General features: G+C 46.5%; 1 protein-coding gene across 1 annotated transcript in view; it reads right to left on the bottom strand.

Moving 5' to 3' along the window:
- The window catches only part of arhgef4 (Rho guanine nucleotide exchange factor (GEF) 4), a 104,284-nt gene extending 90,708 nt beyond the window's left edge, over positions 1-13,576 (bottom strand). The window contains exons 1-2 of the mRNA XM_048267234.1: positions 13,244-13,576; positions 10,428-10,457 (exon numbers count right to left, since the gene is read on the bottom strand). Of these exons, the coding sequence (XP_048123191.1) occupies positions 10,428-10,457; positions 13,244-13,462 (249 nt within the window). The 5' untranslated portion in view covers positions 13,463-13,576. The remainder of the gene's footprint in view (positions 1-10,427; positions 10,458-13,243) is intronic.
- Between the last annotated feature and the right edge of the window lie 2,453 nt (positions 13,577-16,029).

Raw genomic sequence — 16,029 nt, 5'->3', positions numbered from 1 at the left:
TCAACGAGCCACCGCAGCACCCCACACACACACACCCCCACCCCAGCAGAGGAAGAGCCCGAGTTAAAGGAATACGCCACCCCTAGGTGAAATTGGGTCTCTCCCCGCAGTCCCTAGAGTTGGATGAGTGAGCCAAAGCGTTTTATAGCCGACCCAGCCATTGTCCTAATCTAGAAACGGCCCGGTTAGCTTTAGCTTCCAGACATACGTTGCTGATTTATTCCTGACAGACAGCGTCTCTTTCTCTCTGTGGTTGATTCTCTGTGTCTCTGTCAAACCCTTTTCTTTCTTTAATCAGCCTGTCTGTGTCTGTGTACACGTCTTCTCTAGCGTTGCCTCTGTCTTTGTGACTGCCATTGATTTGCATGTTCTCGTGCCTCTGTGGAGTAATTCAGTAAAGCTTTTCTCTGATTTTCTTTGGTTTTATGGAGATGCCCTGTAGCTATCATAGTTTTGGTAATAGTATAAAAGTATAAAAGTGTGTCTGTGTGTGTGAGTGCACGTGGTGTCTGCGGTAATGCTTCAGGATATTCTTATGTTCACATCTGTGTGTTTTTTGTGTGTGTGTGTGGGGGTAGTTAATAATTCCGATCCCCCAACCCAAGGCCAGTCCTCCACATGGCCGGAGGTTCCCGTCTATATTTACCCCGTCGCCCCACCACCTGCAGGCGGGGTCTCTGACCCACGCTGGTCAGGGGGCTTCCAAATATATCACCAGCGTGCGCCCTGGGTGTGTCCACGCCTCAGGACCAGACTCCAAATGAAGGACCCTGACCACATCCTGGATGACATGAGGGGACTTTACTGCCCCACACACACACACGCACACGCACACACATATCCTTTCAACTGGCAGACAGTGCCTGTGGAACAGAGTGAGGAGTGGAGTGCTTGTCTTGAAACCGTAGATGTAAAGGTTAAATATTTTCGAGGCGTTGTGTTTAACGAGGTGGCCTGGGCGGGTTTTCCAATATCCTCTGGTGTGCGTGCGTGTGTGTCTGTGTGCTGACTGGCTGGCTGGACGGAGTGGGCCGACATCTTTCCCGTAGTCAGTGTGATGGCACGGCCCGGGGGGGTGGCATGTCCCAACGCGCTCTCTCTCTCTCTGTTCATCTGAAGGTGCCTTGAGCAGCATATGTCAGATGATGAAATAAAGTACAGAGAGTTATGTGGCCTAAATCGTGTTGCTTTGGCAGGTATGCGAGGACTGATCCGTGCCCCTTTTATGTCCAGTGCTTTTAAAGGAATACGCCACCCCTAGGTGAAATTGGGTCTCTCCCCGCAGTCCCTGGAGTTGGATGAGTGAGCCAAAGCGTTTTATAGCCGACCCAGCCATTGTCCTAATCTAGAAACGCCCGGTTAGCTTTAGCTTAAGTGAAGTCGCTGTAAAATCTGCCAGCTAGCATGTTGTTGCAAAAGTGAATCAAATAACTCAAGATTTTTTTTTATAATTATTTCTGAGAACCTGTACATTCACATCGAGTACAAATATCAATGCAAATTAACACGAAGGGATTTACTAGACCAATTTAGATTTGGAACTATTTTTGGGCATAGCACCGGCAAAGCACCGCTGCCAGGCGCAAAGACATCACGCAGCATCACACAGACACACTTTTATACTTTTATACTTTTATTTGATTCACTTTTGCAAGCGAAAGCTACGCTAAGCTAAAGCTAACCGGGCCGTTTCTAGATTAGGACAATGGCTGGGTCGGCTATAAAACGCTTTGGCTCACTGTGGAGGACTGGCCTTGGGTTGGGGCATCGGAATTATTAACTACCACCCCCCCCCCACACACACACACACACACACAAAAACACACAGATGTGAACATAAGAATATCCTGAAGCATTACCGCAGACACCACGTGCACTCACACACACAGACACACTTTTATACTTTTATACTATTACAAAAACTATGATAGCTACAGGGCATCTCTATAAAACCAAAGAAAATCAGAGAAAAGCTTTACTGAATTACTCCACAGAGGCACGAGAACATGCAAATCAATGGCAGTCACAAAGACAGAGGCAACGCTAGAGAAGACGTGTACACAGACACAGACAGGCTGATTAAAGAAAGAAAAGGGTTTGACAGAGACACAGAGAATCAACCACAGAGAGAAAGAGACGCTGTCTGTCAGGAATAAATCAGCAACGTATGTCTGGAGAGGGCAGCGATCAGTGCTTGAAGAATAGCAGGAAGATGCAGGGGAACAAGCCAGAACCACAGGGTCGAACCGGTCCGCAGAACCGGTCCGCAGAACGGCCACTGTGGGCACTGCCGACCTCTGGCCCCCACAGAGCCAGTTAAACTGAAGTATTCTTTTTTTTTCTTTTTTTTTAAACTGGACCGGGCCAAGGAGGCAGTGGCTCTGAAATTAGTGGTTGAGGAGGCAAAGCGAGGCTAGGAGCACCCGCTGGGAGGCAGAGCACTGAGAGGCACCCACACACGCACAAGAATAGATATTGCATTCATATGCACAGAGGCGCACACAGCACAGCACACACAAGCCTAACTGCACCAAGTGTCCAAAGACTTAAAGCAGAACTCATGCATGCAGCGTACATGTATAAACATTTGCACAAGCAGACATGCATAACCAAGCATTCGATCTCCTCTCTTTCCATCTCTCTCTCTGTTACACATACACACACAGGGGGAGAGAGAGAAAGAAAGAGAGAGAGAGAGTCTGCTAAATTAATAAATGTAATATAATGAGAGAGAGAGAGAGAGAGAGTTGCTTTGTTTCTGTCAAAAACACACGTGCAGACATTCTTTCTGTCCCTCAGCTACTAAAGGGCTTGGTCTCTGAGGTTACAGTTATTATTAAATCTATCAATCAACCCATCAACTGGCGTATGTATGGCCAAGTGCCACAAAAGAAGACAGTGACATCTCCCCTTCATCATCAGGCTAGACACACAGACACAGACACACACACACACACACACACACACAGACACACACCTCATTTACCATGTAGAGGTTTAAGGTTTCTCACAGGCATACATAAGCACTCACACCTCCTTGACAACCTTCTTTAAGTCTGTGGAATCCCCATTACATTGAACCCAATGACATGCTGTCAACATCAACCCCCATCCCACCCCCTCTCTCCAGGGCTTGAGGAAATCAGCAAATGAGGTCACGCACGCTTCAGGCAACCAGAGAATCTCCCTATTCCATTATGTCAGCGCCTACACCTCCCTTCAGGTATTCCACTAAGAAGAGGAGAAAAGGTAACTCGACCCATCTTCTACAGGTGCTGCTACCTGAAGCCTTGCCTACATTTATGATGCGGCTCTTCACAATGCAAGTAGAACGTTCCATTGACTTGAATGGGATTTCCCAAAGTTCTACTGGTCATTATTTTCGTCTAATGACCTCTAAATAATGACCGTTGTCAATGGCAGCGGATTTTCATTCAAAAGTGAAGGCAGACGGTTGATCAGCTGTGTTCTAAAGAACGTTTGATTCAAGTTCAGCGTGTGCTGCAAACTATTTGTTTCTCAGCAAAAGCCACAACGAAACGGCTACAGATAAATGTAAAGAGACATATCGTGGAGTTTATTTTTTCGCTTTGGCCAGTAGCCGTATAATAAGCTGGATAATGTAAAGAACGCCGGTCATTATTGGGAAAATAAGTCCACTGGCGAGTCGGGGTCTGGTTCGCCCTGTCGGGACTTATTTTCCCAATAATGACCGGCGTTCTATACATTATCCCTTATGCAGTATTTAATCACTAATGAACACAATGCAGTATGTTCTGGTTTGGTCTGGCCTGACTGACGCTCTGATGCTACTCAAGCCCTGACTCCCTGGTAAGGGTCAAAGGTCAGAGAGATCTCTCCATGTTTTCCTTGTAAAGAGGGTGTGCTCTCTGGGTGTGAGACCGAGCGGGAGACTCTAAATCTTCCAGCAGACAGCAGCCTGCACACACAGAGAGCTCACAGCTGTTTTGTGTGAAGGCAGCTTCAACTGGCAGAGGACATCTGCACCCGAGGAGGACAGGCGACGACTGTGTGTGTGTGTGTGTGTGTGTGTGTGTGTGTGTGTGTGTGTGTGTGTGTGTGTGTGTGTGTGTGTGTGTGTAGCATAAACACAGTCTCTCTAATGGCAGGGTTAGGCAATTCTGCGATGCTTGCAACAGAGCTCAGCATGTAGAAAAGCAATGTTAGCTGTCATACTTACAAGGACACATGCACTTACATGTGCACTGCCTCACACATATACACACAGTGCTACACATGCAGGGGGCAAACGCACATACATGCCCTCGCACACACTCCAGTTCCCTCTCCTCCACCACCCTCACCCAGGGTGGAGGCCCTGAGCAGGGGGGCTACTCTATACCCTCAATCCCAAACACTGGTGGAGAGATTTATGGGGTTGACCGTCCCTGGACCCATGAGGTCATGTTTGGCCAAGCCATCCCTGACTGTGCCAGCTCTTGAAGGCAGACACGCAACAGGCCATATAACGAAGCCAGCCGGATGAGGACCGTAGACCCCTCAGTCATTTGACAAACTGTCAGCGCTGGAATGCTACATTATGGCTCAACATGGTTAGGGTCAAAGTTGGGGGCCTGAAATATATTGTTGGTAAATGGTACCACTAATGAGCCATACAAAAGGGTTCAAAAACAAAGTTCAAGGTACCAGAAGGTTTCAATTGCAGGTTCACTTTGAATTTACCACTGAATCTAAACCTCCAGGAATGGTCTCCATCCCAAGGGCTTTTTTGAGCTCTCAAAGAGACACTGATGATGAGAGATCAAGAGAGACTTTTAGCGCACGCTTGCTTGCTTATTTGCAAGCACATGTGGAAGACATTTCCCAGTAACGCAGGTCCCAGTCGACACAGAGAAGCGCAGGGCCTCTGCTCCTCAATCATCCTCAATTGTGTCGCAACGACAACGCATTTGATTGATATGAATGAAGACATTTTGTGTCCTTGTCTGCTTTTTTAAATCCTCCTCTCCTCTTTTCTCCTCTCCTCTCCTCTTTTCTCCTCTCCTCTTCTTGTGACTCTGCAGCTCCTAAATGCCTTTCGGCTGGAGCAACCAAAGAGGATTCCCGATGAAGCAAGCAGGGAGACTGAAGTCCCTTGTGTCGCAGAGCTCACGGTGGAACTGGGCCCAGCGCGTTGGCTCGTGACAAGCCCTCGCCTCCCATCCATCTGGGCCTGTTGAAACATCTGAACCCAGGCTCATTGTGCTGAGAATCTTGGGAGAGATCTGAAGAGTAAATACCCATGTCTAACTCCATTAGGGCAGAGCATCAGAAGGGATCAATTAGCTGCTCCAGGCCAACTTGCTACGGTGACACCAAAAACACAAGCCCTCATCTAACACATTCTTCTGCAAGAGATTTTGAACTAGATTAACTGAGACTACAGGCCTAATCAAATGAGATTTAGGAATGTTGGCTGATTTTCGTATTTTCAAATAAAATATTCTTCGATTTCACATTGTTTCTTTCATTTTGACATTCCTCCCAATCGTCCTTATTCTTTCAGTTTCTATGTTTAACTTCCCCTCTTCCTTACACCCCCAGAACCTCACAGACAAATGAAAGCTCATCAATCTTAGTGACTGACATTTTGACCTCAAAGGGCTATATGATAAGGCAGAAACGGAACACTTGTGCACGACCATGTCTCTCCAGCTACAGCCCTCCACAGCAGATCCCAATTACCCTTGGCAGTGTGCAGCTAGGGCCTGGGAACAAGCCCCGTATCGAGCATTTGGATTCTTCCCTGTTCTTCAAGCCCCTCTGTTTTTTTTTCCACATCAGAAGAGAAAATCCTGGATGTGTCTCTTATGTCAACAACGTGCTAAAGCCCTCCCTCTTGACCCTGTTGTATGACAGGAATGCAAGCCTTGCTCTGTGTGTGTGTGTGTGTGTGTGTGTGTGTGTGTGTGTGTGTGTGTGTGTGTGTGTGTGTGTGTGTGTGTGTGTGTGTGTGTGTGTGTGAGTGTGTGTGTGTGAGTGTGTGTGTGTGTGTGTGTGTGTGTGTGTGTGTGTGTGTGTGTGTGTGTGTGTGTGTGTGTGTGTGTGTGTGTGTGTGTGTGTGTGTGTGTGAGTGTGAGTGTGTGAGTGTGTGTGTGTGAGTGTGTGTGTGTGTGTGTGTGTGTGTGTGTGTGTGTGTGTGGACTCTGATTTATTGACTTGGGATGAGTGCACATCGAGTTCCCCAAACACTCGTCACACTGGCTGCGGGTGCTGCTGCAGCTCCATTTGAGTGGAGTGGAGGGTGATTGAGGGTAGAGAGAGCTGCTAGACACTGTTGCAAAACAAGTGAAGAAATGCACGTGGCTTTTCTCTTACGTCAACTCCGGACACAGACACAGACACAAAGTAACACAGAAACCTGCGCGCGTGACATTTCTGAAATGCTCAAACACTCAACTGCTTCACATGCCTGTGAGGTAACGTTAACACTTGCGCACGCATGTAGCAAACAACCCTGTGATAAGGACAACACCCTGGTATGCACCCAGTGCACACTGAGAATAAGACACTGTTCAGAAAAGTTTGCATTATCTGGGGAGTCATTTATGTAACTCCCTCATGGGAGTTCTGTCACTGCAGCAACATTGTACCAAATCATTAGCAACTGACAAAACGTTGCAGCACGGCCAATCTGAATTCCTGAACTCACAACAAACCAGGCAAGTCTAAACGCTGAGACGCGCTTTGTGATTGTTTCCCAGCCATCACACAAGAAAAGGATCTACAAGCACAAAGCACTGCCTAGATTCCGCACGAAAATAAGCTGTCCAAACCACACACATTCTCTGAAAGCACTCCAAACAAGGTCTTCTAGTAACACCCCCCCCCCCCAACACACACACACACACACACACACACACAACCACACACACACACAGACACACACAACACTATTGCACATGCTGAATGCTTCCATGTCCTTAATTTGTTATTGTAAAAATGGGGTTCACCTTCTGATCTGAGTTAACTGACAACTCTTTAGGACACACGTTTCGAAAGAGAGGACAACACCAGGGTCTAAAAGACAACAAAAGCATAAGGAATCTGGAGTCGCTCACCTGTGACATGGCTTAGGTGAACCATCCTCTGACCAAAACACCGGTGAGCTGGCTCAGTCTGGAGCACATGGACTTCTACGGAATCCGACCTGCTTTCATGTCACTAGTGCTCACTGACGAACGCAGGCAACTCGGGAGGCAGCCAGCCCAACCCCCGCGAGAGAGAGAGAGAGAGAGAGAGAGAGAGAGAGAGAGAGAGAGAGAGAGAGAGAGAGAGAGAGAGAGAGAGAGAGCAGGACAGAGCCAGAGGGAGAGTGGAGAAAAAAATGTGAAAAAGTGAGAGGGAGAAAGCACGAGAGAGAGAGAGAGAGTGAGAGAGGAGAGAGAGAGAGAGAGCAGGAGACAGAGAGAGAGAGAGGCTCTGTGTGAGTCATTGAGAGAAAGGGAGGGAGTAGAAAGAGGGGGCAGTGAATGCAGGGGCTGGAAACACGGCTGGGCAACAGAGTTCATGGGCAACAGAGTTCATGGGCAACAGAGTGACTGGGCAACAGAGTTCATGGGCAACAGAGTTTATGGGCAACAGAGTGACTGGGCAACAGAGTTCATGGGCAACAGAGTGACTGGGCAACAGAGTTCATGGGCAACAGAGTGACTGGGCAACAGAGTTCATGGGCAACAGAGTGACTGGGCAACAGAGTGACTGGGCAACAGAGTTCATGGGCGGCCGGAGCAGGAGGAGGAGGAGGAGGCCGATTGCGCTCTGCTTCGCTCCGCTCCTGAGATCCTCTTTGGCAGGGCGCCCTCGCTCTCGCTCAGGCCAGGTGGACGCCTGCTCCCTGGGCCAGCGACACGACACACTGGGGGGGCCAGTCCACTGGACAAGCTGGGGCCACAAGTATGAATGAGCACACACACACACACACACACACACACACACACACACACACACACAAAAACACACACACACACACACACACAAACCACACAAACCACATACACATACATATACACACAACCATGCATACTAAAGAGTCAGGAAGTCAAAAAGGTGAGGAATCGGGCGTGCAGCTGTTTTGGAAAGGAAACGAGGAAAAGAGGGGAAAGGAAGGAGATTCACTTCTGCAGACGTCCATCAAAGAACAACGGATTCCATCCAAGACTGTCACATGTTTTACCAATCAAGGCTTCAGAAGCACCACAGAGCCATCTTATAAGGAAACCGTTAAACTGGTCCACTTGGACCCCAAAGAGGAAACTCTAGTGTTAGACGTCAGGTGAAGGCCTGTGAAACAGTGTTTGTGTGGTTTGTCAGTGCCTAAGTATGCCAAGCGCTGCTGAAACATGCCCGCTGCCTGCTTGACCAGGGCCAGCTCCCCAGGGACACACAGCGGGTCGTGACTGGCTGGCACCGTAACCCAGTCTGGACTGAGCCTCTATCTGTCAAATTGAATAAGTGCCTAAGGCCTGTTCCAACTCTCTCTCTTTCTCTCTCTCTCTCTCTCTCTCTCTCTCTCTCTCTCTCTCTCTCACACACACACACACACACACACACACACACACACACACACACACACGCTTTCACTCACTCATACACAAACTCTCTTCTCTCTTTTTTCTGATATAAAGCCAAACCAACAACAAATAGCAACTTATGGCTTAGGCAAAGTGGGCCTTTATCAGGGACGACAGAAAAGAAAAATGCATGTGTTGTCCCAAGCAATAGAGCCAATGACTCCAGCTATTCATACGTCACTATCAACCCCCAAAAGCCCACACAGAGGCCATGAATGGCGTCCTTGTGAGCATCTGCTCCGCCAGAAAAGACATGCAACACAAAATGGGACATCAGAGGTTTAACAAAATAATGCGAAAGATCCTCCAAGCACACACTGGGCCCAAAGTCTCCACAAACAGCAACAAAAAAGGCCACTGACAGCTGAGTGCCATTGCCTGAATCTGCCTTGGTCAAATTATGCCTTAATTCCTATTCGTTTGATCCCAAGAAGAAAGGAGACACCAACAGCTGGACTGTGATGACATTCAAAGCCGAGCAGCACAGAGTGAGTCACAGACATCACTGCGAGTGAGCGACTACTGACGGACACATCTGCCGCAGCTTTTATTTTAGCATCCAAGGATTTGGAACCGGTCGGCTGGAATGGAACCCTGTGCCATTTTGTGCCCTGCGTTGGTTCATGTCAAATTACACACTGCACGCTGTGTCACTACTGGGGCTGCCGGAGGCCTTTGAGGCCTTGCCTTGTCTGAGGTTTGCCGTTGGCAAGGAGAGGCCATCTCCTGGGAAAAACCATGCACCCGCCACTCCGGGACGCGCCGGAATGAGCCGGAAGGTTGTTGGTTCAGGCCCGGGTCATGCACACGCGGGGGCCAATGCTACCCCCCACCCCCTCTCTTTCTATGGTAACACGCAACAAGCTGCAGGAACTAAGACAAGGAGCAGAGGGGATTTGGGGGAGGCTTAAGGAGCCAATATCGATGACTAGCCTACTTAGGCCACATCTTATGAAACAGCTCCCTCAAGCACTCCAGCAAAGTTAAGCCCTCACAACATCAGAGAGGGCATAAAACGCAAGCCCCTTTTTTCAAGACTCACCACATTATTTACAATAAATGCCTTGGTGGTTCGGACGACTGTGAAAATATATGAATACTTCATAAGTAGTAAGTGTACCAATAATGCTTTGATTTCATGGGTGATTTTTATGGGAATTGAGGTTTTTTTTTTATAATGCATAAATAATTACATATTTATTATAGGTCCAGCATACGTTAAATCAAGCTGAATAAAACTGTGACTGAGATGACAATGTGATTGGCAATCAGGCAGTGTAGGCTGTAGTTCAAAACAAGCAAAATCAAATTCCTTCCTCACACATTCCCTCTAATGCGATCCTGTTTTTCTGCTGGGAGCATGTGAAGACAAAGCCACTGACAGAACACAAGTTCCACGACTTGATTCCTGGTGAAAGAATCTGGGCTGATGCGTGCAGCGCATTTTAATCAGGACTGTTCTGATTCCTGCCCTCCATTCCAATCCATTAAAAAACAAATATGTTTCCTTTCACCTCCTTCATAAGAAAATCCGAGCCCTTGAGGGCAAATGAACAGACAGGTTCAAACCGGCAGTCAGTCCAAATGGAGGAAAGAAAACTGTCAGGCAAATGATTAGTGAAAATAATAATCTATCAGGTGTTCCGTTTACACAGAAGAAATCCTGTTCCACGAGTTCCACCTATCCTTCTTGTGGGCGCTATTTGTTCAGTTAGTGAACAAATAGCTAATCTTATCTATATCCTTAAAGAGTAGTAAACAAAGTTGGGAAATTAGTAAATGTATGAAGAATAACTGGAATGTATTTGAGGTAAAAAGTCCCAAGTCTCTTACTGGTGTTGGAGCTGGGTGGCATCTTATCCCCTGTTGAAAGAGGAAGAGTAAAATGTGTTAAAATTCTGGAAAAGGATGCTAAAATAGTTTTACTGGTTGTGACATGTTACTGTACTGTGAAATAAGAAGACAACATTCTCAAGTTTATTCAAATGTATTCAAGTCTCCCCATAGGACAAAACTGTGGCAGAGCTCTGAGAGATTCTAAAATATCCCCAAGCATGGAAATGCTTACTTAAAACAGCATTTTGGAAAGTATGCTTTATTTCCTAATTTGCTAGCTCTTAATGATGCAGTTACATTTATATTTATCACACAAATGTAGCATAAAGAGCCCAACAATTGCTTTGCTTGTTTTTCCACCAGATGTTCGTCCAAGCCACCTGACACACCCACAGATAAAATGTAATAAATGTCACCAGTGGAAAGCCAACTGAAGTTTTTAAGCTCTACTTCCTGCGCTAAGCTGTAAACATGAAAAAAGGGAGTAACGAGTTGGATCCTATGCGCTTAGAAACTGGTTAGGCCCAAAGGTCAAGGATCAGTGAAACAAAGCTCACATATCAAGGCAATTTAGCCTCCTATGATTCTACATGGGGTGCAGCGGAACCATTTTACGGCTATTGCGGCCTTGTGAACAGCACCTGTGTGCCCAGTGTCTGTGTTTGATCTCTCTTTGGAGTGCTGTGACTCCATGCTAATGCCATGGCTCCTGAACGTATAGGGTGTGTGTGTGTCTGTGTGTGTGTGTGTGTGTGTGTGTGTGTGTGTGTGTGTGTGTGTGTGGATACATACAATTCGGTCTTTGCAGGGGTATGTGGATTGTGGAATGACAGGGCTAATGAGAGCTGCAGACATAAGATGAGGTCACGACCTTTCGACCCCTGTGCACTCTCCATCTGGTTATGTCACAGCAGGTTGTGCAGCAACGTTAACCCCCCCCCCCCCCCACACCCCACACAAAAACAGGGCCTTGGGGCACTCTTAACCTCCCTACTGCAGCGGCATTGCCCGCTCTTTGGAAAACCCTCAATTCTACCTAGTCAGCACAGCACATTCCTTTAACCATCTGGATCTAGCAGGAGGACCTCATCTACAAATGTGGCCTAAAAACTCTGACACAATCACTCCATCAGACGCTAAGAAGTAAAAGTAAGAAGTAAGAAAATTATGATCATTTAAACTGACTGCTGATTTACCTGTAGCAGAAAAATTCATTGTTTAATTGTTTAAATAGTTTAAAACCAGCTTAACCGGAACTGAGGAGAAAAAGGATACAGAGCTCATCTACCTAACTACTGTGCTTAAAGGAGTTCGTGAACGTGGAGGAGGGAGAGACAACAGACAAGACTTTGCTTGTCCAGCAGATGCACCTTTGCAATGCCAAATCTGGTCCATATTGGCTCTGTCAAGTCTCAACTCTCCCCGCCCCAAAAAAAAAAATGCTCACACATACCCTACGGGTGACTGTGCAACCTGACTCTCAGCACACAGCCAGGCTTGCCTTTTAATTACCTGTGGTAGCGCGTCCAACCGGTGTGTACAGCTCTTCCACAATGCTTTGTAAATCCGCTCCCTAATCTCTATTCCGTTGCTCTGCCCTGGCAAGGAAGGTTTTAGGACACTGTATTCTAATTTAAACCAAGCGGTGAGTTATGCCATATTTTGAGGGGCTCCATTGCCGGGACATTTTAATGGCAGCAGATGACACAGACTGCATATCATCAGCCTCTATGGCAAGCTCAGTGAGCTGCAGCAGCTTATTGCTGTGGCCAAAACATGCTACGCTAGCAGCTGCTCTGCTGCTCATTTAGACTGGAGGGAGGTAGAGATGGCTGGTGCTTTTACATTCATGGAAATGGAAACAAAACAGCGTGTGTCCAATCTAAAACTGGCATGACAGTGAAATGGACTTCCACCTCCCCTTCTTGAGGCCAAATTGCTTTGCCTGCTGCAGTCTAGAAATGAGGTGGAAGTGTGTCTGTGTTTTCAGAGGGGACAGTCCAAAATGTCACTCTGCTTAAAAAAGTCGTTGTATTAAACATTAGATATTAGATGACTATTTTCATATCTCTGTGTTTGTGGTTTTATTTATGTAGCTTATGAGTGGCCATAACAACTGAACAGCTGCTAGTTGCTCATGTCTAATCACAAATAGAGTCTGACTCATATTGTGTCAAAAGTATATTTTTAATGCAACACTCCATAGGGATATGCTTGCTGTGCTTATAAGGGACTATTATGTGCAGACCTACTGTTCACAGCAAGGACCATGAAGTAGGCTAACTATCCTTAAATGTTAGACTTGTCAAGTGATAAGGAAGGTGAGGTGGGACAACTGGTAAGTAGGCCTACTGGTTTATCAAAACGTTGGTGATATAGCCGTCGGTCTTCCCCTGATAGGTCCGAGGTTTGGAGGTACTTACATAAAACTGGGGTCAAATATCACTTATTGATGACTTACTGTGCTGGCTTTAGTGGGTGTTGTAGACTGAAGACTGCTATGTTCCCATGCATTCATAATTAGGCCTTGCGTAAAAATAACACAACACGAGCCCAGCAAAACCAACCACAACGGGTCCCCATGGTAACTTATTGTGAGCTTGTGAGAATACACACCAGCCACTTTAGGGCGAGGAAGAAATGTAACCTAGTATGGAGCCAAATAATCAACTGTTGGAATATTTACGTGCGACAAAAATGCTTTAAGTTCAACATAATTGTTGCCAGTGATGTTAGGTTTTAATCGGAGTACCAGCCTTTGGGACATCGAGACGCCATCCTAGACGGCGGGAAATTGCTTGAAGTAAACTTACCTGGCACAATTTGAGCACTGCCCAGCAGAAAATGTATGCAGATAAAGTAAATTTAGCCACCATGTACCGCTCCGCTGGACACATTGTCTGGTAAATTTGCGCCGCATCCCAACTTTGGAGTGTCTGGTTAGGCGCGAGGTCCTCCGCCGAGTCGGCCGTGTGCTCCGGCTCGCTGCTGTTGCTGCAAGCGTCCTCCTGCGTATCACGATCATCGTCCATCTCATTGACGATTACAGCTTAAACTTTTTAAATCGGTCTAAAAACTATCATTGCCGCGTCAATGGCAAAACACGCGCTTCACCTGCTAATCGAACGCTTCAGAATATGTAAAGCAACAAGTTTCCAGAGAAAGGAAAAAAAGTCTATCCCATGTTAAAAAATGTCGAAAGGAAAAATAAAGTTATTCCTGTTCCATGTAATTCTGAAAGGCCTAGCTGACAGGATAGCCAGTGTCTCACAAACAGCTTAGAGCGCAGCCACGTTGCGAGCGTGTGGTGCACTGCACAAAAAATAAACAGTGTGACTAGCCTACTCCTGACACCTCTGCTGCTGTAGGCTGTTTGGGCTGTATGCATCGCTAAAACTCCAACAAAGTTATCGGAGAAGGGGGAGAGAGTGAAAGAACTACATGCATTGTGATATCTTGTGCTGAGATATTTATAAAACTGGAAAATAAATTACATGTATCGTTTGAAGCCATGCTTAGAATGTGGAAACTCCGTAATTTGTACGATTGTGGTCTTGGGCGGACCTTTATTTAAGACCGCAGTTGTTACTCCAATTTTATTCAATTTAGGCTACTGCAGAGAAATGTTTATGTTTTCTACAACAGCTCGATATACTTCTAAACATTTTCCTACCACCAGTCCTTGGTCAGATGATAGAGCGCTGTCTATTGAGAAAACGAGAGGTCCCTATTGCCCAAAACATACAATGGTTCCATTTTCTGGCACGTTTTCCTCACATCTAAAGGGGTGCCGTGAATGGAATCTCAGCTGTTCTAGTGCAATCAACATTAACTAGACAGAGAAGTCCAAACACAATCCTCAAAGGACATTTTTGAGGGGTGTCCGTTCAGGCTTTGACAGAAGTGATTTCTTTCCGCACCTTCTCTCCAAACAGTTTGCAGCGAGCAAAGCTACAATTTTTTGTTAAGTCAAAAGCAAAGGTCCACAACACACTGACTGGAAGCGTTCATTTTCACGTATCTGGCCCGCTCCCAAGTGGTAATGCACTGTGTTTCAGATCACTGTCTGCTGCGCAGCAGAGAGCCTAGTTTGATACAGTATACCTTGTTTATGTTACGCCGAGGAACATCGCAGCCAGTCAGCAAAAACATCCATCACAGCGCAAAACATTAGACAACGAAAGAGTGTCTGAAAGACTCTGAGCACTAGGCTACTGCTGGCAGTAATTTAAAGTGTAGTATCTGCAAAGGTCAAGGCGACAGATATATACAAAATATTTTCACTTCCAGTAGCCTCGTTAACTGACTGAAAAAAATATGACAAGAGCTAAGGAAAGGAACACGGAGAAATTGCTGCCACCATGTGGCCATGTAGTATACTTACATTTATAAATGTCGATTATTACTTTTCTATTCGTTAATTAACATCCTCCCTATAACCAAAATGTCTTCACATGTCTTTGCAAATGCAATCCTCACCCAGTCCATGTACAATATAATAGTTGTAACCCACCACCCCATTCTCACATTCCTTGGAACACAGAGGTGTCTATGGAGCTAACGTGAACACTGGCCCTAAAGCTTGCTAAAGGTCAGAAGAAAGGTTGTCGGCACACATAGGTGTCAACTCCAGTTGAAGTCTCACATGAACATGCCAGCCGCAGCGCTGGACAGCACATGATTTCTTCAGAAAAACAAAGGGGAAAATATTGCAGGACTTAAAGGCATCGAGGCATTCAAGGCGCCTATGACATACATAAACACACACACACACACACACACACACACAGAGCTTTAACACCAGTTTAAACATGCATTAAGGGTTGGTGTCCATGACGCGCACACACACCGAAAAGCTGAACCCCAGCCCTCCCACTTTTTTAATCATCCGCATTTTGGCATGAAACCTCAGATATGCCTGGACTGCAGATGTACAGGGCAGAAACAACATGAATGTAATGCACACCAGCGTGAGCCAGAGGGCCAGTACACAGCCATCACTCAGGGCTTCATCAGACTTAGAAAAACGGTGGCCCTGACCGTTTCAGGCAGCTCGGTTCGTGTTAAAAGTTATTCAATGTGTCAACATGGATAACACACAGCAGACGTTGGTCAAAACAGCCAGGGGGAAACTGAGATGATGGGATGTTTCTCGAGGAAGGTCATGGAAGGGTCAGCTGAGAAACAGAAGCAAATGGAGATGGGACCGGCCGTGTCTGAAGGCCTGTATGCATGGAATCTACAATGCCAGGGCACCAACCTCAGCACCGGGTGGATGCCAGAGACGAAGGGAAACATGCCACTAGTCATAACCATCTACACCCATAATGGAATCCACCCAGGGGTGCGGTTCCCAAAACCATAGTTGCTAACTAGTTGGTTGGCAATGGGAAATTGCATTGCAACCAACAACGTTAACTAACTTAGTTAGCAACTATGGTTATGGGGAAACGCGCCTCGGCATAGTATTGTTTAACAAAAGTAAAAAATGTGATTTGGTCTGTTATGCTTGGATTAAAGGCGAGGGCAAAGAAATCTGACCCGGGAGATCGGATCAGACCAGAGAGATGCAAAACAAAACTTGGGATTAGGCCGAACA

The sequence above is a fragment of the Alosa alosa genome, chromosome 16 (genome assembly GCF_017589495.1).
Source record: "Alosa alosa isolate M-15738 ecotype Scorff River chromosome 16, AALO_Geno_1.1, whole genome shotgun sequence".
Lineage (NCBI taxonomy): Eukaryota > Metazoa > Chordata > Actinopteri > Clupeiformes > Clupeidae > Alosa > Alosa alosa.
This window is presented reverse-complemented; position numbering and strand designations above follow the sequence as displayed.